At 39.6% G+C, this 25,884-nt stretch overlaps 1 protein-coding gene across 3 annotated transcripts in view; it reads left to right on the forward strand.

The window, feature by feature from the left end:
• ADK (adenosine kinase) overlaps window positions 1-25,884 on the forward strand; it is a 539,444-nt gene that overhangs the window by 485,639 nt on the left and 27,921 nt on the right. For all 3 annotated transcript variants that reach the window (XM_080687589.1, XM_080687591.1, XM_080687590.1), the window contains one exon: window positions 109-195. In XM_080687589.1, coding sequence (XP_080543715.1) covers window positions 109-195 — 87 coding nt within the window. The remainder of the gene's footprint in view (window positions 1-108; window positions 196-25,884) is intronic.

Consider the following 25,884-nt stretch of genomic DNA (forward strand, 5'->3'; position numbering starts at 1 on the left):
GTCTCTTTGAAAGATGAATGATGAAGGAGCTTCAGCTCTAATGGGTGAGTTTGTATATGGAGTATTACAAAGAGAAGTTAGTCTGCCTTTCTCTGGCTCTAATTGCAGAAAGTGAAGTCACTGCTTTTGCTGTCTTGGATCAGGACCAGGAAGAAATTATTGATACCAATGGAGCCGGAGATGCATTTGTTGGAGGTACCGACTCATTTATTTTATATTTATAAGTTAAACATTTCCTTAACCCTTGTCTCTACCAGATAGCCAAGATTTATGAATTTAATAGCTTTTAATTTCTTCTTTTAAATAATTAACTCCTAATGTTCTTTCCATATGCTACTATCATTGTAAGTATTAAGAAGGTATTTTACTACAGGGAAAATATGTATTTTTGACTTTAAGATAATTTACTATTGTGCTATCCCCTAGTCATTTTCACAAGATTAATTGTGTCTGTCAGAATATTGCACAAACAAGCTGCATCAAGTACAGTATGTAGTGTATTCATAGTCCTTTGGGCTTAAATGTTAACACATTGTTGTTCTTTAAAACAAATTGTGATAAATATTAAACAGTATGCTGCTAATAACTAAGGATTATATTATTTGGTTAACATGTGTTTCTAACACAATAGTTGGATGTTTATCTTATTAGGAAGAGTTAAATTTTTGTTCAGGCTTAGCAAGAACTGGGACCATTTATAAGGACCATATTATTTTTTGAAATGAGTACTCAAAAATAAGAACAAGATAATTAGGAGATTCTTGGCTTCATTATACTTAGATTGATCTAAAATCTGGTTCAAAGGTTCTTTTGATACATCTAAACTCCTTCAAGTTAAGTGTAGTTAAGCTAGGTCAGTGGTCGGCAAACTGCGGCTCTGTTGACTAATGAGTTTGCCAACCACTGAGCTAGGTTATGGTGTGTGTAAGGCTGTAGATTCTAGAATGATAACCCACCAGAGTCCCTCCTGATCTCTGTTTACTTCTCATACCATCAAGCATGACAAGGAAAAAAAAAAGGCAAATGGAGCTGACCATTGTCCTTCTTTTCTTGGAAAATAATTTGAATGATGGTAAACATTTAAGATTGTGTGGTAGTTTTAACTTAGCAATGTTCAAAATACATACATATATATATGTATGATATATATATATATATATATATATATATATATATATATATTAATGGTCTTTTGTTGCACCATAAATTTTTCATATTTTCTTCTTTGAAACTATTCATGCTTAGTCTTAAATGAGCTGTTAACCATTAGACTGGTAGCATGCCCCATGCTCTTTTCTTTGCTCTGAAAGGCTTCATCATTGATTAGAGTATTTTGCAGCTATATTTTTCTATTCCATACTGCTTCAGAGCTCTAACTCCATGTAGGCTAAAAATAGCTCATCCAGAATTGGGCCAACTTCTGTAACACATTAAGGAAACACTATTGATTTCCTGGTTAGAAATTGCTTAAAACAGGAATCTTAGTACAGAAACTTTTAAACTTGTCTCCATGTAGCCTTTTTAAGTAAAATATTTAAAACTTTAAGTGTTCTATATTTTTATATTTAGAAGGACATATGATGGTAACCTAATTAGCTGCTGCCTCTGACCCTAGGGCTCTGGGGCCCTGGGCTACCTGGCTCTGCAACACCAGATTCCCTTCCAGACCCCTGGTTACCTGTAGTGCTTCCAGGATTAGAGAAGAACAGAGGCTTTTTGAAGGAGAGAGAAGTCATTCTTAGGATACGGATGTAGGAAGAGCTAGCTCCCCATTTGTATTGTGCTTAAGGTGATGCGTGGACTACCTCAGCAAAGCACTTGGGTTCTTTGTTACAGGATTTTCAGCCTCTTTTTTATCTTATTCTACTTGCCTAGCTTCATTATATATTTACTGTCCCGGTACAGTGAGGTAAATAAAGAGGAGTGTGGAACTTTTTGTAAAGGACCACATAGGGAAAATTTTAGGCTTTGCAAGCCATGTACAGGCTCCATTGCATAGTTTTCTTGTTCTGTTTGCTTGATTACTTATTTTCTGTTTTATTTTTTATTTTTACACTAAAATGTAAAAACCTTCCTTAGCTGTACAAAAACAGGCCAAAGGCTGGATTTGGCCTTCAGTCTATAGTTTGCTAACTCCTTTTTAAAGACATGACAGCTTCCTCACTCTATTCACTTTCATCATACTCTGGATCCAAACACTGGACTTCACTGCACATGGTTGAAATCAGTATAGACAAAGAAGGCGGCAGGCTGGAACTAGGCAGGACTCTACTGCAGGTACCTCAATTAGGGAGCCATCTTTCTCACTTTAACTCTGATCAGTTCCCATGATAATGAGATCTTGGAAGACTGAATCATGCAATGAGATGAATATGCTGTCATTTTAGGAATGGAATACTTACGTCAACATGTTCAGCACATTTTATGTAAGTCAAACTGTATAGTAATAGCAATAGATAAATTTATATAGCATCTATGAGCCAATTGATAACTTAAGCACTTTACCTATATTAACTCATATAATGTTCATAAAAGCTCCTGGAAACTCATTTTATTGATGAGAAAACTGAGACATATAGGGTTTAGGTAACTTGCCTAAAGTCTCATAGCTTGAAAGTAGCAGAACCAGGATTCAAACCAGGCATTCTGGCTCCAGAGGCAGTGCTCTTACTCACTGCACTGTACTGCTTCTCTGAACTTTTAGGGAAATCTCATTAGGACTGAGAACCACAGACCAGCCCTACTAACAAAAGCTGGTTTTGTCCCAGATAAACTTCCTCTCATCTGAATAGATGACTTCATTTATTGAACAGGAGCTTTTGTTTTCTGACAGGATTCTCAGGACTGTAGGGTAAGATTGTTGAAAAAAAAAAGGAGAGGAGAAAGGGTGGGGAATCGAAGGACTGTAGTCCCTGGTGAGTTTGAACCAGGAGCTTTTGCTAAGCAATAGAATTGATTGCACTACCGAGATCCAGAAAGCCAGATCATAAACTTCCTTGGTCAGCATAGAATCTGAATACAGGAAGTTATATGAATCATCTGTTTAGTAGCACCTGGCCAATGCATCCATCTTACAATAAAGGAGTTATTGTTAGTTTAAAATACAGAAAAATCCATTGGCTAAAAACCCCTACTCCCATCTCTACACCAAGGAACTCCTTTCTGCTAGGATTTGAAATAATCCAGCTGTGGAAGCATACTCCTCTACCTTGTAGATGAATGGAGAGGCAATTACAACTTTTACATTTACTGTGTAGTTCTTTTTTGTTTTGTTGCCTGATTATTAATATACTAGAGGTCTGGTGCATGAAATTCATGCACAGGTAGGGTCCCTAGGCCTGGCCAGCAATCAGGGCTGATCAGGTTCCCTGCCTCAGCCTTCCCTCACTTCCTCAGTGCCCCGCTGCTGCCGATCGCCTGCCATGTTCCGTGCTGCCCCCTGGTGGTCAGCACACATCATAGCGAGCTATCGAACTCCTGGTTGAACTCCCGAGGGGACACTGCATATTAGCCTTTTATATATATAGATAGATTTCCTTTCTGAGTGACACATTCTATCTTTAAATAGTTAATATATGCCTCCTATTGCTTTCAATTTTTGCTGGCTTAAGAGTGTTCTTTCTTTTGTGACTTTGCATAACCATATATCAGTCCCAAATTTAAGTTCTTGGATAAAGCATCCCCTCACCTACCTTGTGCTAATTACATATCTCAGTTCCAAAGTACCATGTGTTCCTATTAGCCACATAAAATATATATGGCTGGAGGAGAAAAAAAATGGTGGCGGAATAGACAGACGTGTCCCGAGCCTTGTCCCGGAGCAGATAGAAAGAACAGCTGAGGGTTGCACGGGGAGTGTCTGTTGGTGAGTTAAGGGACAGCTATACTCCAGGAGAAGGTGAGGGACTGCTGGGCGGGGGTCCCCTGGCCGGGCAGCCCCCACTGCTGCTGGGTTCCCTCTTGGAGCCACCGGCTCGGACGCGGAAACCGCGCCATCTTGAAGGGGAAAGTGGATGTTATCGGAAGCCTGAAAATCTACAACTGCGGCACCCACTGAACAGCTGCGAACCCCAGAGCACCGGTCCCCAATTGGTGCAAACACACGGATTCAGAGGAGCTCTACACTTCACCACGGAAAGGTCAGACTTCGCCTGGGATAAGGTGAGGTCTCTGGTCCTGGCAGGACAGAGAAACGCACGCACTGCGGGAGCTGGAGAACCAGGAGAAGTCTGCACCTAGAAAAATCCATGGCTGTTAGGCAGGCACGATCCGTGAATGTGGAAGGGGGTCCTCAGAGCTGCTAACAGAGGGGATCTCTAAAAAGCAACCTATTTTGATCTGACTCAGAAGGACAGCCTAAAAATTTTTAAATTTTTTTAAATTTAAAAATTTAAATTTAAATTTAAATGCCAGCTCCTTGGACACCGGGTTTGTGGGGGCAGGGAGGAGGAAGGACTGCGCAGACTTGCACACAGCCCCGGAGTTTGCACACTTGCGCTTTCTCCTCTTTAAATCCCTGCTTCTGATTGCTGAGCCCAGTGCATGGGATCACCCAGTTGGGGACACCCTAGGAGACTGCAGGGGAAAGTTGTTTTTCTGGAACCTGGGGATCGGAGCAGGGAGTGACCGTTGGAGAACCAGCTCTGGGGCAGCCCACTCCCACAAACCGGTGTTGAATGCCACAGGGAAAGCAGGATCTAAGCACAGGCTAGAGAGGACCTATAGACCCAGAGGTCAATCCAGAAACACTGCCACCCAGGGGTTGAATCACAAATTGACTCTTGTGTAATCACAAATAAAGGAATACAAGAGAGCAAGACACACTGCCTGCTTAAAAATCAGGACTGGCTTACAACACTGAGGAGCAGTGGAATGCAGGGAACTGCAATACTGTCCTGACTGGGAAACAGGCGTGCCAAACAGAACAATAGAGGAAGTGAACGACCTTCACTACTGCACATTTTATTTTTATTTTATTTTTTTTCATTTTTTTCTTAAGAAACTATTTTTTTTTCTTTTTTCCCCACTTGATTTTACCTTTTGATAATTATTACATTTTTATTTTCAATCAGTATTATTACTACTACTATTTTACCTTTTTTTTAAAAAAGTGTCATTTTATTTTCTCTTTATTTGACTTTGAGATTAGTGTTCTACATTCTATTTTCATCTTTCCTTTAGCATCATTCTACTCTATCTCAACTCTACCTTTATGCCATCACTCTCTTCCTAACTTTCCCCCTTTTGTTGTCCTGTTTCTCTTACCCTTCAACTGCTTTAGATTTTCCCTATTCTTTCTTTTTACCCCCTGTCAAAATTTCACCCTACTTATATATCTAATTTCCAATCCCCTGCTCTGAGTTCATACACACCTCTCTCTTCTCTGTCTTCACTATCCAAAAAATTGTTTTTCTCTCTGTCCTTTTGTTGTTGTTTGCTTGAATGTTGATTATATCGATTTTTTATGCTTGTTTGTGAGATTGGTTTGCTTATTCTTTTTTTTGTTTTGTTTGTTTGCTTTGTTTTTGTTTGTTTTTTGCTTCTGTTTTCCCTCACCTCGCTTGATATTAGTTGTTGTTTGTAGTTTGTATTCATTTCCAGGTACTTGTTGCTGGCATTTGCTGGGATTAGTGGATGTTCTATTGGAGTTTTCTCCCTATATATATAGTTTGTTCCCCTTTTCTTTCTTATTCTCTTTCTTTTCTCTCTTACTTTTTTTTTCCTTTTTCCAATTTCATTTTGGCACTCCTTTCTTTCTTTTTTTTTCTCTTCTTCTTTCTCTCCTATCCCCTAATTTGCCTTTCTCTGATGGTCACCTTTATTTGGGGTTATTAATATCGTGAATACATTTCTGTTCAGTGCCTGTGTGTTGTACCTGGTTGTGTTGTATTTTGTGAATTTAAATTAACACAGGAGAGAGAGAACTACATAACCAGACACCCGGAGAAGAAAGACCATGGGGAGACAAAGAAACAGCCCGCATATGAAAGAAAAGCAGGCATCACCAGAAAAGGAAGTAAACAAAATGGAGGCAAGCAACCTGTCAGAGAAAGAATTCAGAGATATGGTCATAAGGTGGCTGAAAAGAATGGAAGACAAATTCAACAATGTGAGTAAGAACCAAGAGGAAATGAAGAAGAACCAAGAAGAAATGAAAAATGACATTGCTGCTGTAAAGAACTCAATAGAAAGCATCAAGAGTAGACTGGAAGAAGCAGAGGACCATATCAGTGAGCTAGAAGACAAGGTAGGAAAAAATACACAAGTAGAGCAGCTTCTAGGAAAAAAAATTAAAAAGCAGGAGGAGAGCCTAAGGGAACTTTGGGACAACACGAAACAAAACAACATTGGCATAATAGGGGTTCCAGAAGGAGAGGAAACTGAGCAAGGAATAGAAAGCCTGTTTGAAGAAATAATGACAGAAAACTTCCCTGATATAGGGAAGAAAAATCCCACACAAATCCAAGAAGCTCACAGAGTCCCAAGCAAAATGAACCCCAAGCCAAAACCGGTTTGGCTCAGTGGATAGAGCGTCAGCCTGCAGACTGAAAGGTCCCAGGTTCGATTCCAGTCAAGGGCATGTAACTTGGTTGCGGGCACATCCCCAGTAGGAGGTGTGCAAGAGGCAGCTGATCGATGTTTCTCTCTCATCGATGTTTCTGACTATCTATCACTCTTCCTTCCTCTCTGTAAAAAATCAATAAAAAAATATATTTAAAAAAAAATGAACCCCAAAAGACTGATGCCAAGGCACATTATAATTAAATTGGCAAACACCAGTGACAAAGTAATAATCTTAAAAGTGGCCAGAGAGAGACAGAAAGTTACCTACAAAGGAACCCCCATCAGACTAGCGACTGATTTTTCAACAGAAACTCATCAGGCCAGAAGGGAATGGAATGAAATATACAAAGTCATGCAAAGGAAGGGTCTGAATCCAAGAATACTGTACCCAGCAAGGCTATCAATCAAAACTGAAGGTGAGATCAGGAGCTTCACAGACAAAAAAGGACTTAAGGGAATTTATTACCACCAAACCAGCAATGCAAGAAATGCTAAAGGGTCTGCTGTAAAAAAAAAAAAAAAGAAAGAAAGAAATAGGAAGTGAAGAAGGAACACAGGGGTAAAGAATAAAAATGGTGACAAATAAGTACCTATCAATAATAACTTTAAATGTAAATGGATTAAATGCCCCAATCAAAAGACATAGGGTAACGGATTGGATAAGAAAACAAGACCCACATATCTGCTCTCTACAAGAAACCCACCTCAGAAAAAAACGCAGACTGAGGGTAAAGGTATGGAAAAAGGTTTTTCAGGCGAATGGAAATGAAAAAAAGCTGGGGTAGCAATACTTTTATCTGACAAATTAGATCTCAAACTGAAGGACATAACAAGAGATAAGGAAGGCCACTTCATATTACTAAAGGGAGCAATCCAACAAGAAGAAATAACTCTGGTAAACATATACACACCCAATACAGGAGCACCCAAATACATAAAAAAACTCCTGGAGGATAGCAAAGGAGAGATTGACAGCAATACAATCATAGTTGGAGACTTTAATACCCCACTATCACCATTGGACAAATCCTCTAAACAAAAAATCAGCAAAGAAACATCAATCCTAAATGATCACTACACCAGATGGAATTAATTGACATCTTCAGAACATTTCACCCCAAAGCCACAGAATATACATTCTTCTCAAGTGCACATGGGTCATTTTCAAAGATAGACCATATGTTGGGTCATAGGCAAAGTCTCTTCAAATTCAAGGAGATAGAAATCGTATCAGGCATCTTCTCAGATCACAGTGGCATAAAACTTGAAATCAACTACAATAAAAAGAATCCAAAAAAATCAAACACATGGAGACTAAAGAGCATGCTATTAAACAATGACTGGGTTACCAGAGAGATCAAGGAAGAATTAAAAAACATCATGGCAACAAATGACAATGAAAACACAACAATCCAAAATCTATGGGACACAGCGAAAGCAGTCTTGAGAGGGAAGTTCATAGCTCTACAAGCCTACTGCAAAAAACAAGAAACAATGGTAATAAATTATTTAACCCTACTACTCAAAGAGTTAGAACAAGAGCAACAAGAAAAGCCCAGTGTAAGCAGAAGGAAGGAAATAATAAAGATCAGAGCGGAGATAAACGATATTGAGACCAAAAAAACAATACGAAAGAGCAACAAAACCAAGAGCTGGTTCTTTGAAAGGATAAACAAGATTGATGAACCTCTAGCCAGGCTCACTAAGAAGCAAAGAGAGGACCCAAATAAAATCAGAAATGAAAGAGGTGAAATAACAATAGACCCCACCGAAATACAAAGGATTGTTAAAAAATACTATGAACAACTCTATTCCAACAAACTGGACAACCTGGAGGAAATGGACATATTCCTAGAAAAATATAACCTTTCAAAAGTCAATCAGGAAGAATCTAAACATCTCAATAGGCCGATAACTATGGAAGAAATTGAAGCAGTCATCAAAAAGCTTCTAGCAAACAAAAGCCTGGGACCAGACGGCTTCACAGGGGAGTTTTACCAAACATTCAAGGAAGAACTAAAACCTATCCTCCTCAGACTATTCCAAAAAATTCAAGAGGAAGGAACACTTCCAAGCTCCTTCTATGAAGCCAGCATCACCCTAATACCAAAACCAGATAAAGACAACACAATGAAGGAGAATACAGGCCAATATCCCTCATGAATGTAGATGCCAAAATCCTCAACAAAATTCTAGCAAATCGGATCCAGCAGTACATCAGAAAGATCATACACCATGACCAAGTAGGGTTTATCCCAGGAATGCAAGGATGGTACAATATCCGCAAATCAATAAATGTGATACATCACATAAACAAATTGAAAGATAAAAATCACATAGTCATATCAATTGATGCAGAAAAAGCATTTGACAAAATCCAACACCCTTTCTTGATAAAAACTCTCAACAAGGTGGGAATAGAAGGATCATACCTCAACATAATAAAAGCTATATTTAATAAACTCACAGCTAACATCATACTCAATGGGCAAAAACTAAAACCATTTCCCCTAAGAACAGGAACAAGACAGGGATGCCCACTAACTCCTGTTCAACATCGTACTGGAAGTATTAGCCATTGTGATTAGACAAGAAGAAGAAATAAAAGGCATCCAAATTGGAAAAGAAGAAGTAAAGCTGTCCTTATTTGCAGATGACATGATATTGTATATAAAAAACCCAAAAGACTCCATCAAAAAACTAAGAGACTTAATAAATGAATTCGGCAATGTTGCAGGATACAAAATTAACGCCAAGAAATCTATGCCATTTCTATACACCAATAGTGAACTTACAGAATGAGAGACTAAAAAGCAATCCCATTTACCATCGCACTAAAAAAATTAAGATACCTAGGAATAAACTTAACTAAGGAGGTAAAAGACCTATACGCGGTAAACAACAGGACACTGAAAAAAAGAGATAGAGGAAGACGTAAACAGATGGAAGAACATGCCATGTTCATGGATTGGGAGAATCAACATCATTAAAATGTTCATACTACCCAAAGCAATCTATAAATTCAGTGCACTCCCCATTAAAATACCAACGGCATATTTCACAGACCTAGAAAGAACTCTCCAAAAATTCATCTGGAATAAAAAAAAAAAAAGACCCCAAATAGCCACAGCAATCCTGAGAAAGAAGAACAAAGTAGGTGGGATCTCAATACCAGATTTCAAGCTGTATTACAAAGCCACTGTTGTCAAAACTGCCTGGTACTGGCACAAGAACAGACATATAGATCAATGGAATAGAATAGAGAACCCAGAAATCCACCCAAATCACTATGCACAATTAATATTTGACAAAGGAGGCATGAACATACAATGGAAACAAGACAGTCTCTTTAATAAATGGTGTTGGGAAAATTGGACAAATACATGCAAAAAAAATGAAACTAGACCACCAACTTACACCATACACAAAAATAAACTCAAAATGGATCAAGGACTTAAACATAAGACGGGAAACCATAAAAATACTAGAGGAATCCACAGGCAGAGAAATCTCTGGCATATGCCGAAGCAATTTCTTCACTGATACTGCTCCTAGGGCAATGGAAACTAAAGGGAAAATAAACAAATGGGATTACATCAAAATAAAAAGCTTTTGCACAGCAAAGGAGACCATCAATAAAACAACAAGAAAGCCCACTGCATGGGAGAACATATTTGCCAATGATATCAACGATAAGGGTTTAATCTCCAACATTTACAGGGAACTCATGCAGCTTAACAAAAAGAAGATAAACAACCCAATCAAAAAATGGGCAACTGATCTAAATAGACTCTTTTCGAAAGAAGACAGAAGGAAGGCCAAGAGACATATGAAAACCTGCTCAAAGTCACTAATCATCAGAGAGATGCAAATCAAAACAACAATGCGGTACCATCTCACACCTGTCAGAATGGCTATTATCAACAAATGACAAGTGCTGGCGAGGATGCGGAGAAAAAGGAACCCTCGTGCACTGCTGGTGGGAATGCAGACTGGTGCAGCCACTGTGGAGAACAGTATGGAGTTTCCTCAAAAAACTAAAAATGGAACTCCCATTTGACCCAGTGATCCCACTTCTAGGAATATATCCCAAGAAACTAGAAACATGAATCAGAAAGAATATATGCACCCCTATGTTCATAGCAGCACAATTCACCATAGCTAAGATTTGGAAACAGCCTAAATGCCCATCAGCAGATGAGTGGATTAAAAAACTGTGGTACATCTACACAATGGAATACTACGCTGCGGTAAAAAAGGAGTTCTTACCATTTGCAACAACATGGATGGAGATGGAGAGCATTATGCTAAATGAAATAAGCCTGGCAGAGAAAGATAAATATCACATGATCTCACTCATTTGTGGAATATAATGAACAACATAAACTGATGAACAAAAATAGATCCAAAGACAGAGAAACATCAATCAGAACATCAAACCTCAGGGAAGGTAGGGGAGGGTGGGGGTAAGGGGGAGAGATCAACCAAAGGACTTATATGTATGCATATAAGCCTAATCAATGGACAGACAACAGGGGGGTGGGGGCATGAATGGGTAGTGGGGGAATAAGGACACATATGTAATACCTTAATAAAGAAATTTAAAAAATAAAAGAATAAAATATATATGGCTACATCATATGTTTTCATGTATAATTTAAAAATGAATACCTCAAATGTAATAAGTTAAATTCATAGTTCCATCTCAAGGGTTTAGTGACAGTGACAAATCCCTCAGCCTCTACAAGCATACCTGCTTGTTCTATCTATTTGGGGTTCTTAAGCACTTTGTCACATTTGCCCTATATTTGTCACTAGCCAGCCCTCATGGAACTACCCTTTTCACATTCTCCCTCAACAGCCCAAGTGCTATGATGGTACCCTTGGAAATGGAGACAATTCTATAATCATATAAGTATGATTTCCTAATTTCCCAGGTCAGGAGGAAACTTCTTCCCGTTGTCCTGCGGCGCTTAGTCACAGCGGGTCTGCCCTTTCATTTGGAACCCTCTTTGTCACTACATAGTAACAAATGGAAACATTGAGAACATTTTATGATAGGCACTGTCATTGTTCCTGATGAAATCGCTTCCTGTGTCTTCCCAGTAAAGGAAACTGAGGGGAAAAATCATAATAAGTTCCATGAAAGGAGACCTAACAATATATTTCCAGTAGGCTGTCAATATGAGCTTATGTTAATCTAATATGATTTAGTCGAATATTTTATGGCAGTTGTAGGAATATGGTCGCCCATGGTCGGCAAACTGCAGCTCGCAAGCCACATGCGGCTCTTTGGCCCCTTGAGTGTGGCTCTTCCACAAAATTCCACGGCCTGGGCAAGTCTATTTTGAAAAAGTGACGTTAGAAGAAGTTTAAATTTAAAAAATTTGGCTCTCAAAAGAAATTTCAATCGTTGTACTATTGATATTTGGCTCTGCTGACTAATGAGTTTGCCGACCACTGGTAGACTTACAAATCATCTTTAGACTACAAATGAGTATGCGTTTGGCAGGCACATAGATATAACTCTCAGACAAATGACTAGAGACCTTACCTAAGGACCAACATTCTTAGGATTAAAAAAGCTTCATTAGCCCCGCTAGTATTGCTCAGTGGTTGAGCATCAACCTATGAACCAGGAGGTCACGGTTTGATTCCCCGTCAGGGCACATGGCCAGATTGCAGGCTCGATCCCCAGTACCAGGCATGCAGGAGGCAGCCAATCAATGATTCTCTCTCATCAATGATGTTTCTCTCTCTCTCTCCTCTCCCTTCCTCTCTGTAATCAGTAGAAATATGTGGGGTTTTTTAAAGCTTCATTAAATGTAGTTAAGAGCCCTACATAGCTTAGAACAGTTTAGTATTTTGAAGGATGGTAAGGTAACTGTGCTGCCTCTAATACTTTTTATTTTTAAATTTCTCATAACTTTAGCAGAGAAAGTATACTACCCTAAAGATATTACCTACAATAAAGCCACTTAGCAATCACAATGTAAATAATTATTCGATTTCCCATCTACTAAAAGGGAGCACTAATTTCACTTTCTAATTAATGTTCAGAAAAGAATTTTGGTTAAAAAAGAAAAAGATTTAAGTTTCCAGAATAGGGATGCTATTTCCTTTTCATGTAGCACTTGCCTATACTTCTGACAGCCATAGAAATTCTTTAAATTATCTTCATATTTCCTATTCTCACTTTGTTTGTTTGTTCCCAGACACCTTTAGCTTACTTTTCTATTCTTTGTAATTGCTGCTTCATTGCGCTATGCAAAGAAGTGGTGCAGAATTCTTATGATTTTTTTTCTGCCTTTGCTGTTAGACTCAGAAGACTAGAAAATTACTTGCTGAGTATTAAATATATCATTTCTCATACTTCTTTGCTTAAAAAACCAAAACCTTGATATGACCCACTGTATTCAGAGAACTTACTTGCTGATAACTGAGATTAGATCTGCACACTCCTACCCCACCCAGAGCAACAATAACCTTTCATCTTTTACCTCTAGTAGGACATCTTGGTGTGTTTTTTTTAAGCACTGCTTTTCCTTAAAACCATCAAATGAAGTATAGAATTGGATTGGCCATTAAGAATATGAAATTTACCACAGACAGTAGCTCAACTTCATGCAGGGGGGAAGGAAATAGAGGTTCACACCTTGCACAATCATAGGACACTTGATGACGTGCTACTCTAGTGTAACACATTCAGAGACTTAGATAAGCTGACATTGGACAAGAACCACATTTCAAGAACCGTGCCTAAGCATTTCATATAATACTGGTTTGGTGGTGATGAACTCCTTTAGCTTTTTCTTGTCTGTGAAGCTCTTTATCTGACCTTCAACTCTGAATGATAGCTTTGCTGGGTAGAGTAATCTTGATTGTAGGTTCTTGCTGTTGATCACTTTTGAATATTTCTTGCCACTCCCTTCTGGCCTGCATACTTTCTGTTGAGAAATCAGCTGACAGTCGTATGGGTACTCCCTTGTAGGTAACTAACCGTCTTTCTCTTGCTGCTTTCAAGATTCTCTCTTTGTCTTTTGCCCTTGGCATTTTAATTATGATGTGTCTTGGTGTGGTCCTCTTTGGATTCCTCTTGTATGGGGTTCTGTGCGCTTCCTGAACTTGTAAGTCTATTTCTTTCACCAGGTAGGGAAAGTTTTCTGTCATTATTTCTTCTAAAAGGTTTTCAATATTTTGCTCTCTCTCTTCTGGCACCCCAAAAATTTGGATGTTGGTACGCTTAAAGTTGTCCCAGAGGCTCCTTACACTATCTTCATATTTTGGGATTCTTTTTTCTTTTTGTTTTTCTGGCTGGGTGTTTTTTGTTTCCTCATATTTCAGATCTTTGGTTTGATTCTTGGGGTACGTTGATCTACAGTTGAGTTTCTGTATATTCTTTTTTTTTTTTTTTTTTCGGTGACTCTGCTGCTTCCGTTGATGGAAATATATTTATTTTAGAAGCTGATGACCTGTGGGAAAAGACTATTATTTTGAATATCATGATGATGTCATGGGAGCTGATGGAGAGTTTGGGTAGAGGGGGAGGAGATAGGGAAAAGAACCAATAAAAATTAGAATTGCATATGAATGAAAATAGACTGCTTTCTATTCCGAGCAAGAGATCCTGGTTTTGTGATTCTTTAGGGGTGCTGAAGCAAATGTACATAGTTGGAAGCTTCTTGCACTGGCTCAGCCTTTGTCCAGGGTTCCTTCCACTGGGTGACATGCGCTAAGGCCAGCCTCAGGTGCTAGGATGGAAGACCAGCAGGTGTTAGGAGTGAAGAATGGGATGGTTGGTGATTATGCATCATAAATTTATAGGATCTTAGACTTGTCCCAGTATGAAAATTTTATATAAAGTATTACATTTTCGCCCTAGCTGATTTGGCTCAGTGGATAGAACGTCGGACTGCAGACTGAAGGGTCCCAGGTTCAATTTCTGGTGAAAGGTACATGCCTGAGTTGCAGGCTCGATCCCCAGTAGAAGGTATCCAGGAGGCAGCCAGTCAATGATTCTCTCTGATCATTGATGTTTCTATCTCTCTCTCGCTCTCCCTTCCTCTCTGAAGCAATAAAAATATACTAAAAAATAAAGTATTACACCTATTATGTAAAAGCTAGATAACCAGAAACAAACTAATAAACAAACAAAAGTGCATAGTCACCCATAATCCCATCCTTAGCCATTACCACTAAGATTATTTATACAGACATATGTATACATATGAATTTTGTAGATAAGGATTTTAGTAGACATATCTTTCTTTAATCTATTTTTTCTTTTCTTTTTTTTTTAAATAAATCTTTATTCAGATTATTACAATTATTTCTCCTTTTTCTCCCCATATCTCCCCTCAACCCATTTCCCACCCCACCTTCTGCCCTTACCTCCCCACCACTGTCCTCATCCATAGGTGTATGATTTTTTTCCAGTCTCTTCATGAACCCCCCATACCCCTTTCCCCCTGAGAATTATCAGTCCACTCCCTTTCTATGCCCCTAATTCTATTATATTCACCAGATTATTCTGTCCCTCAGGTTTTTAATTCACTTGATTTTTAGGTTCACTTGTTGATAGATATGTATTTGTTGTTCATAATTTTTATCTTTACTTTTTTCTTCTTCCTCTTCTTTAAGAATACCTTTCAGCATTTCATATAATACTGGTTTGGTGGTGATGAACTCCTTTAGCTTTTTCTTATCTGTGAAGCTCTTTATCTGACCTTCAACTCTGAATGACAGCTTTGCTGGGTAGAGTAATCTTGGTTGTAGGTTCTTGCTATTCATCACTTTGAATATTTCTTGCCACTCCCATCTGGCCTGCATAGTTTCTGTTGAGAAATCAGCTGACAGTCGTATGGGTGCTCCCTTGTAGGTAACTAACTGTTTTCTCTTGCTGCTTTTAATATTCTCTCTTTGTCTTTTGCTCTTGGCATTTTAATTATGATGTGTCTTGGTGTGGTCCTCTTTGGATTCCTTTTGTTTGGGGTTCTGTGCGCTTCCTGGACTTGTAAGTCTATTTCTTTCACCAGGTGTGGGAAGTTTTCTGTCATTATTTCTTCAAATAGGTTTTCAGTATCTTGCTCTCTCTCTTCTTCTGGCACCCCCATAATTCTGATGTTGGTACGCTTGAAGTTGTCCCAGAGGCTTCTTACATTATCTTCAACTTTTTGGATTTTTTTTTTTGCTTTTTGCTTTTTCGGTTGAGTGTTTTTTGATTCTTTGTAATTCAATTCTTTGACTTAATTTTTGTGTTCCTCTTGTCTGTTTTTGGGTCTCTGTATAATATTTTTTATTTCAGTCAGTGTATGTTTAATTTCTAGTTGGTCCTTTTTCATATCTTCGAGGGTCTCGTTATATTTATCGGCCTTTTCTAGGATATTCTTAAAAAGCCTTATAACTGTGGTTTTGAATTCTATATCCAGTCGTTTGTTTTCCTCCATTTCTTTCGTTTGTGATCTGATTCTCTGACGCCGCATTTTCACTGCTTCCCTGAGTTGGTAAGGTAGATTTGTGTGCTAGGTTTCCAATATGGCCCAGTGGGTTGGCCTCCCCAGTTAACCTGAGGTGGACACTCTTGGTGCACCCCTTTGTGGACTGTGTGTACAGCCTTGTTGTAATTAAGTCTTGATTGTTGTTGGTATCACTGGGAAGAATTGACCTCCAGGCCAGTTGGCTGTAAGGATCAGCTGTGTCTATACTGGGAGAAGTTCGGTGCTGGAGACAGCCTTATAGGATTAGACTTGCCAAATTGCAATAGCCTCTGTGCTCAGCTTGGATGGGGTGGAGCCTCAGTCTTGGCTTCCCGTCAGCCTTGCCCTTGCGCGCACGTGTGTGCCTTCAGACCTCTGCCTTCCCGGCTCCCGAGTCTCTGCCCGAGAGTCCAGACTCCCCCCACAAGAGCGTGGGTCCCCAGGGGCTCGCCTGGAACTGGGGTTCAGTGCAGTCAGAACTGGGGCTCAGTGCAGTCAGGAGCCTCTGACTCCCTTCCACTAGGGAAAGCCTGTGGCAACCTCCGCAGCCTTTGTGCGCACTGGCGCGCGCGCACTTTCAGTCCTCCGCCTTCCCCGGCTCCCGAGTCTCCGCCCGAGAGTCCAGACTCCCCCCACAAGAGCGTGGGTCCCCAGGGGCTCGCCTGGAACTGGGATTCACTGCAGTCAGAACTGGGGTTCAGTGCATTCGGGGGCTTCCTTCCCCCTTCCGCCAGAGAAAGTCAGCCAGGCTCTCAGCCGCCCTTCCTCTCTGCGTGCACAGAGACCCTTTGCCGTACCTCCAATTCTCTGTGAGCTTTTCTCTTTCCTTCTAGTTGTAGAATTTTCACTCAGCCAGTTGTCCTGTGGTTCTGGATGGTGTCCGTTCTGTCTTTTAGTTGTAGTTTTGAAATTGTTGTGCCAGGCAGCAGTTTAGGTGTTTACCTATGCCGCCATCTTGGTTTCTCCTCTGTATATTCTTTATTTTATACAGTGTATGCTTAATTTCTGACTGGTCCTTTTCCGTTTTTTTGGCATTCTCATTAAGGTCCTTGAAGGTCTCACTAAGCTCCTCGGAGATCTCATCAAGTTTCTCGGCGGTTTTTAGAAGATTCTTGAGTAACCTTATAAATGTGGTTCTGAACTCTATGTTGTCCAGTAGTTTGCTTTCCCCAATTTTTTTCATTCGTGACATGTTTGTCTCGGCATTTTGCTGCTTCCCTGTGTTGATGGAGTGGCTTTGTGTGGTAGGTGACCTATAGGGGCCAGTAGCTCAGCCTCCACAATCACCTGAGGTAGACGCTCTTGGTACCCCCCTTTGTGAGCTGAGTGCAAAGTCTTGGTGTAGTTAAGCCTTGATTGCTGTTGGTACACTGGGAGGAATTGACCTCCAGGCCAATTGGCTGTGAGGACCTGCTGTGTCTATAATGGAAGAACTGCTGCACTGGAGACAAGCTTATGGTGCAGGACTTGTTTCAGTGAGGCTTTGGTGCTCACCGAGTCTGCCTCTTGAATGTGTCACTTATGGATGTGAGGAGTTGAAATCTGGTGTCTCACACTGACCACTAGGTACACTGGCTTCTGGATCTCAAATGGGGTGCAGGTCAGCTACTGTCTGAGGCCACCCAGCAGGAGCTATAGCGAGAACTACAGTTTTCTCCTCTTTGCTTGGGGTTTGGAGGTTTTGGAGCTGTCTGACCCGGGCTGCAAGTTTGCTAGGTTAAGCTGCAATAGGGCAGGCCATTCATATGCTAAAGCCGCTGCTTGGAGCTTGGGTGGGTTTGTAGGTTGTGTGGGGTGGGGTCTCAGGGCGTCACTAGGCTAGGGCGTGGCAAACAGCGATGGCTGCCAATAAGCCAGCTCTGCGTCTCCGACCATGTCCCTGCGTCCCGTGCCCCAGCGCAGTAAACAATTATTCCTGCGCGCAGCCCTGCAAGCAAGCCACCCTCACTTTCCGACCCGATGGCAGACAGTCCAGCTTCTCCCCATAGGAGTTTGAGTCCCCCGCGTCTCCCCAGAAAATGGAGTTTGGAGTAATCGGGAGCTTGTCTCCCTTCAGGTTGAAAAAAAGCAGCACTCCCAGTCGCCCACCGCCAGCCCGATTAGCGTGCCTCCGTACCTCAGCTTTTCAGCGCTTGTGCACGTCTCAATGCTCTTTTCTCTTTCCTTCTAGTTGTAGAACTTCCACTCAGCCAGCTGTCCCATGGTTCTGGGTGATAGACGTTTTGTCTTTTAGTTGTAGTTTTGAAATTGTTGTGCGAGGCAGCAGTTTAGGTGTTTACCTACGCCGCCATCTTGGATCCTCCCCCAAAGTGGTTTTTTAAACACTAGTCTGTAGACTGGTACCAATCTCTGACATAACAAATTTAATCAATCATTAATAGCAAAATGAACGTAGGTAGCAATATAGTAAGTTTTCATAAAGCTAAATGTATTCAACTTTAATCTTGTCTAAGTGATGTTTAAATTTGTTATAGTATATCTTTATTGGCTTTGTAATTCATGTAATCAAAAAATAAAATCACATGTTGGTAATGCTGATGCATAGCCTGGCCAATCTTGGGACCTAGCAGAGTCTTAGCCATGATAAATAGTCTTTAGAAACAATTCTCAAAACTATATAAATATTTGTATGAGATGTAACTTCTGATGTTGTAAGGCTGTTTACTATCAACAGAGGTCTAAATAAGACAAATGAAAATTAGCAACACAATTACTAAATTCATAGCTATTCTCACTTCAGATATCTGAATCCCCAAAATCTGAGGCATAAACACAGGCTCTTAATTTATTTTGTCTTTAATTATCCAGCTATCATTGACATTTTATAGAGTTAAGATGTGTATATTTTATTTCCAGCCCATGAAATAGATGACAAATTAAAATCAGTTTCTGTCATCAAATGCTCTCCAAATTTTAGAACCACCCTGCTGTCAGGAGTTGTCAGTTGATAAAATACAGGTTTTTGAATTAAGGTAAATATTAACAAAATTTGTTATCTTGCTAATGAATTAGGACATAAATAAGCTCACATAAATAAGCTTACTATCATCTCCTTTATCCAGCAGCTATGACTTTGTATTGATGGGTCTTTAACATATTGCTTAAAATGTTAGTGCTGAAAGTATTTTTAAAGATCATATTTTCAGTTTTTCATGTCTTCAGTAATGAAACTATGTTCAAATGAGGTCTTATCTGAATCAGCATGAAATGAGATTAAACAAATCCCCATTTGGCCTTATCTACATTTTATTTGGTGGTTCATGAAGCAACTCCTGGAATGGGTTAATGTTAGGTATGAAACCACGCTCTGTTAAAAAGCCCCCATTTGATGGATGAAGAAAGCGAGGCCCAAAGAAAGAGTCAATGGCAAATATTCCATAGTAGAGGCCAGAACTCCCGGCTCATTAATCCATGAGCCAGTAATTACACATGTTCATAACCCAAATGAAGGTTGTCAGTTAAGCAGTCTTTTATATAGGCCTCTTGGAATTAAATAGGTCAAGAGTCAATATCCCAAATGGATAGAAGCCTTTGATGTAGTTTTTCTTGCCATGTGGGTATCCAAGATGTTTGCTTTAACAATAAACAGAAGCATATGCTAAAATTTTATTTTGGGAACCATATCAAGAGATCACACATTGGGTTTAAAATTAGAATGCTAACCTGATCTTGTACATTTTTGTTCCATGAGGAGGAACGATCTTTAAAGCAGTATTTTGAAAGGAGTTGGGGTGGAAGGGCACCTTAACTCTATGAGTAAAACCATGCTTAGTGATATTCTTCAAGAGCCCTTTCCTGAATTAGGGGCATTTACTAGTAAAAGATTCTTTGATTTTTTTTTTTTTTAAATCAAATGCAATGCCAAGTTAATAGAATTTGACAGGTTTCCATTTTCAACCCCAGAAAGAGGAAATAAGTTATCCTCATACTCATCGCACTGAGCACTTGCTATACATTATACCGTGTGGCTCAGTTGCTCATTTTGTGTGGGAGCTGTGTTGGGCTGAGCTATTATTGCAGAGGAACCTTTGCTCTGAATTGACTTCCTGTCCATGTCAGTCACTGCACCATCTGACACCACTTAGGCTTTGGTTTCCATTATGCAAATGCCTGCTAGGTCAGACCTTACCCTGGCAGGCACAGTAGCTTTTTAAGTTATCTCAGAGTTTAATGTTCGTTGATTTCCTTTTTCGAGAAAAATCTGTGTTGTTTAACATATGGGTTTTGAGTTGTTACTTGAAATTCATGACTTGTTGGTAGTCAATATGAAACAAAACAAAGTTTTACTAACTAGACTACATAGAAAGTGAAAAACAAGTTTACATCTGAGAACTTTTTAGCAGGAGTGGGGGAGACCATTACTTTGTCACATCTGGGTAGTCTAAGCTAGCCAAATTGAAGTGGGAATTTCCTGCCAGATGTTAGTTCTTTGAGCAACCTGTGAACATCTAAAAGAGGGTATATGAGTTCTTATTTGGTAGAGCTATAGACACCATGGAGGTTTGCTCCTAATAGGTAGCAGGTATTTTTATGTACTACCACTAGTCAGGAGGTTGTGCAGCCTGTCTGAAGCTAACACTGTTTGCTCTTGTAAAATGCTTAAGTATGGAAGGCGAATTTGGAAGATACAACATCAGGTCTCACAGATATTATAGCAAGAGTGAACACTGCATTGAAATGACCTCCCATTGTAGATGACAAAATGTTTTGTTTTATTAATAAAAGCAGGTAAGATTGAACCACCACAAGCATTCCAGATAACTTAAATAAGATCATTTTATAAAGCAGTGAAGACCAACATAAGCCTCTAAATATGGAGGAAAAGAATCTGAAACGAAGGAAACATAGCAAGTATTTACACCAGCTTCCTGTTCCAGATGCACATGGGAATTAGGAAGCAAAAAATTTATTCAGAAGAATTATGCACAAAAAGTAGAAATGTTTTATCCAGTGAAACAAGAAACATTTTTAAGAGGAAAAAAGGCTTTGCACATGATCTCACTGTTTTTGTCATCCTCTGTAAGGGAAAATATTGACATTTACCAGACTGTTTGCTCCAGCTTTCTGATCTCCTGCAGTTTATTTTTATAACAACCTTATCGATGGGCCTCTTACCCAGCTCTCTAGGTTTAACTGAGTTGAGTCGATTTGTTACCACAGCTTCAAGTAGCTGTTACAGAACAAGCAAGACATCCTAATAAAGCTGTAAACGTGTTTACTCAAACAGAGTATTGATTTTACTCGGCGAGGGAGAAGCCGGTGGTTAGCAGTGTCAGGGTGGATGAATTTCGCTGCAGTGTTTCACTGTCATCTGTCATGGTTGTGAAACACTAACTAAAGCCATCAGGGATAATTAGAAGTACCAGAAATTTAGCCCCTAAAATCAGTTAACTACTTGGGAGTTTTGTAGCTTAATTAGCTTTTATTAAAAATTTCCTCTAGTAATAATAGTCAAGCACTTTTAATGGTGCTTTCAGGTAGAGCAAGGTTTCAAGGTTGTGACTTGTTAAATATATGAATTTATGGGTAAAGGTTTTTCAGACTTTCTCACTCCAGTAATTAGGCTAACACTAAAACAAAATATAAAGAGACAGTGATCTTGTACTCATACCAGCAGCAGTACATGATTTTTCTGAAAAATCAATTTTAGGGACATAGTAAAGCAATTATAAAATATTTAAAACACGTCTTTGTAGAAAAAAATCTGGTAAACATATTTTTTCTTTTTTAATTCTCACCTGAGGATGTGTTTTTATAAATTTTGAGAGAGAGAGAGAAACATCAATCAGTTGCCTCCAAAACATGCCCCAGCAGGGGATCAAACCCACAACCTCTAGGTATGTGCTGGGACCGGAATCTAACTCAAAACCTTTGGTGTATCGGATGACACTCTAATCAGCTGAGCCACCCAGCCAGGGCTGGTTAGCATCTTTATTAAACTTAAATATTTTTGTAACACAACATGATCCAAACACATAAAAGTGTCACTGCCACCCTTGTTTCTAAATACCTTCCTTCATTAGAGAAGAATCTAAAATATTCTATCCTGCTATAAATTAGTCATCATAGTAAAGATAAAAGTGGATGCACATCTGTGCAAAAGATAAGGTCAGACAAGGTGAGTTGCTCACCTTCTACAGAAACTGACTTCGCTAATGAACTTGACGAAAGGTATTCAAATAAACACTATCTGCCCTCTTGCAAATGGCTAGAAAAACGTCATGTTAGAAAATAAAATCACTCGCCCATGATGATGAACGCAAAACTGAAAATTTATTAAAAATAAGTTTGACCATTATATTTAAAATTAGTCTTCTCATATCTTCTCAAAGTTGCTAAGTGAAATCTAGGACTAAAATCAAGGTCATAACCTTGTAAATAATCATTTATTCAGTGCCTTACAGTAAACTTCTTTTGCCTTCTTGCACTACTGCTCCAGCCTGCCTCAATGACTAATAAAAATAATGCTATCTAAGGAATGACCAGTTCTACAGCCTACGAGTAACAGACTCTGTAAAAAAGGACAGTGAAAGATATTGGAGGGTTTTCTTTGCCTTTCAAATGCCATGTAAGCCAAGCAGGTTGTAAAATTTTGTTACATAAGAGGGCACCACCAGAGCTCTTTCTTTTAATTTTTCAGCAAGTAAAGGAGGAAATTTTTTCACAGTAGTATTTGGATATTTATTCTATATTAAAGTATTCAAAGACAGTCAGAGGTAAAATAAAGGATATGGATATATTACTATAATACTAGAGGCCCGGTGCACAGATTCGTGCACCGGTGGGGTCCCTTGGCTTGGCCTGCGCCCTCTCACAATCCGGGACCCCTTGGAGGATGTCAGAGAGCCAGTTTCAGCCCAATCCCCACAGGCCAGGCCGAGGAGCCCCACCAGTGCACAAATCCATGCACCGGGCTGGTTTGGGCCCAGTCCCCGCAGGCCAGGCCAAGGGACCCACTGGTGCATGAATCCGTGCACTGGGCCCATATGCATATAAGATCTTTGGTTAATCTCTTCCCACCCAACCCCTCTTCCCTCTGAGATTCATCAGTCTGTTCCATGTTTCCATGCCTGTGCATTGAGCGTCTGCCCCCTGGTGGTCAGTGCACGTCATAGCTACCGGTCAAACACTTGAACGGTCACTTAGGCTTTTATATATATAGATATCATGCTATTTTTATGTGCACATTTCAAAATCCACACAATACACTAATTTATTTTGTTCTATTAAATTTTCTTAAGAATGACAAATATGTGAAGGATCTGTTGACATGGAAGGCAGGGTAAGATATAGTAGGGCAGCCATGCTTTGGCCTTAAGGGGCTTTTCATCTGACTCCTTTGGTCAAAAGGAACAGAAACCATTTCATCTAGTTTATAAGGATTTTTTGTTTTTAAGGAAGCACAAAGCATTAAGGGAGACAGTGGTTAAGACAGTGGATCAAAAGTCATGGGTTTGAGCCCTGGTACTATCATTAACTAGTTGTGGGACTATGGACAATTTACTTAACATCTCTAAGCCTCAGTTTCCTCACCTATAAAATTGAGGATGCCTAGCCCATGTGGCTCTAGTTGATCGTCGACTCATGAACCAGAAAGTCACAACTCGATTCCCAGTCAGGGCACATGCCCAGGTTGTGGACTTAATTCCCAGTAGGGGGCATGCAGGAGGCAGCCAATCAAGATTCTCTCTCATCATTGATGTTTCTATCCCACTCTCTCTCTCACTCCCTCTCTCTGAAATCAATAAAAACATTTCTTTAAGTAAAAATGAGGGAAATGAGTACCTACCTCATTTGGGTTATTATGAAAGTTAAATGAAATAATGTTTCATAGTAAGGATTCATTAAGTATTAACTATTATAAAAGTGATCTCAATCAACAGCCAAACTAAACAAGTTTTCTCTGAGAGTGGAGACAGATGGTAATTCTAGATTGGAATCAGTTCTAGAGACCCTAATAGCAGACATTCATGGGTTTTCACTCTAGTACTTACACATTAATGTTACTCAGCTGCATTGCATGTCTGCTTCTTCCTACTTCACAATCAGCTTCCTGGTCTTTGCTTTCCGTTCTGACTCCTGAAAGAGAATACTAGACTAGCTTAATTGATAAGTAGGATACTGGAAGAACCTTAAGTTGTTTGCTCTTGGGTCAGATGCCCTCCCTTGGTCCTATTAGTAGTAAAGGTTGATTTATAGGACAAAACACATCTACTGACTCCTCAGCAATACTGGAGGTGAAGTAATTATTTTTCAAAAGGGTAATTGATGGCTGGGCTCTATAAACATGTATGTTTTCATGCCATGTCTATGCCCTTTTTAAATGTTCCCTGCAGCATGACACAACACACAGAACATCAAACACCCTGTATCTCAAGCTAGAAACCTAGGAGTCATTCTTGATGGCTTCTTTTCCCTCTGTTCAATCTTCAGTGAGTTCTTTTGACTTCACTTTAAGGATATACTCATATCTTATCTCAAATTCATCCACTTTCTTGCCAGGACTTTAGCTCAGGCCTGTTTTCTACTTACTACAATAGCTTCCTAACTGATTTCCATACTTCACTCTCCCTTGAACTATTTCATTTCTAGACTGTAGTCAAAATAATCATTTTAGAAAGAAATTGAATTATCTCAAACACACACACACACACACACACACACTCCCACTTACGACCTTTCAGTGTCTTATAGTTGTACTTAGACTAAAAATCTAAACTCTGATTGTGGCCTAAGAGGATCTATATGACCTTCTATCCCTTCAAGTGCATTTCATGCCACTCTCACCTTTGCTTGGGTCCTCTGGCTATACTGATCTTCTTTCAGGCCTTAGATACTTTTACACACGGAGTTCCCTTTGCCTAGAATGTTCTTCCTCTACTCTTCACATGGCTCTCTCTTTCTCCTAGTCTCAACTTAAAAGTCACCTCTAATCATCCTAAATAACATGATCCTTTCACTGTTATTCTCTACTGCTACATATAGTCTTTTTCCTTAATAGCACTTAATACTCTCTGGAATTATCTTACTTATTATATTAATTACTAATTTATTATGTGTTTTTATCTCCCCAATCTATATATATAAAAGCCAATCAATCAGAAAAACCGGTCACTATGACGTGCACTGTGGCCCCCCTCCCCCAGGCCCCCATTCAGCCCCCTCCACCCCAATCGGGGGTGGGGCTGGCCTGTCCCCACCCCCCTGACTGGGGGCAAAGCCGCTGGCCAACTGCCCACAGTCCCTCCCACCCACCGACCTGATCAGCCCCCATCAGGGCGGGCCGGCCAGACCCACCTGTGCACAAATTTGTGCATCAGGTCTCTAGTTAAAATATAAGCTTCAGGAGAGTAATATGTGTCTTAATCACCAGTGTATCCCCAGAACCCAACATGGTGCCTGGCAAAGAGTAGCTACTGAGTAAATGTCAGTCATATGAATGAATAAATAAATAAATAACATTACCAGTGGCAAACAAATATGCTCCCTACCATTAAATAAAAACCATTCTAGTCGGTATATCTAAGAAAGTGGTTTTTGAAAGGTTTTATCAAAAAGAATGGAGTCAGGAAATTGCAGAGTAGGCCATACTTTAGTATCAAGTCACTTGATTTAAAATTAATCCATGCTAGCTCGTATATGTGACTTATCCAGTGACAGAGAAACAACTAATCACAGCTACCTTTTTCTTACTGCTACTTAAAATCGAGACAAATATGGGAAGAACACATGTTAGGAAAGGAGGTAGCATCTAATATCCATTGTCATAATTACCTGTAGTTAAATATGAGAACTAATTCTCAGTATCATAATCCTGAACATCAGTTTCTGCTGTAATAAGCAG

Source organism: Plecotus auritus (assembly GCF_963455305.1).
Source record: "Plecotus auritus genome assembly, chromosome: 9".
NCBI lineage: Eukaryota > Metazoa > Chordata > Mammalia > Chiroptera > Vespertilionidae > Plecotus > Plecotus auritus.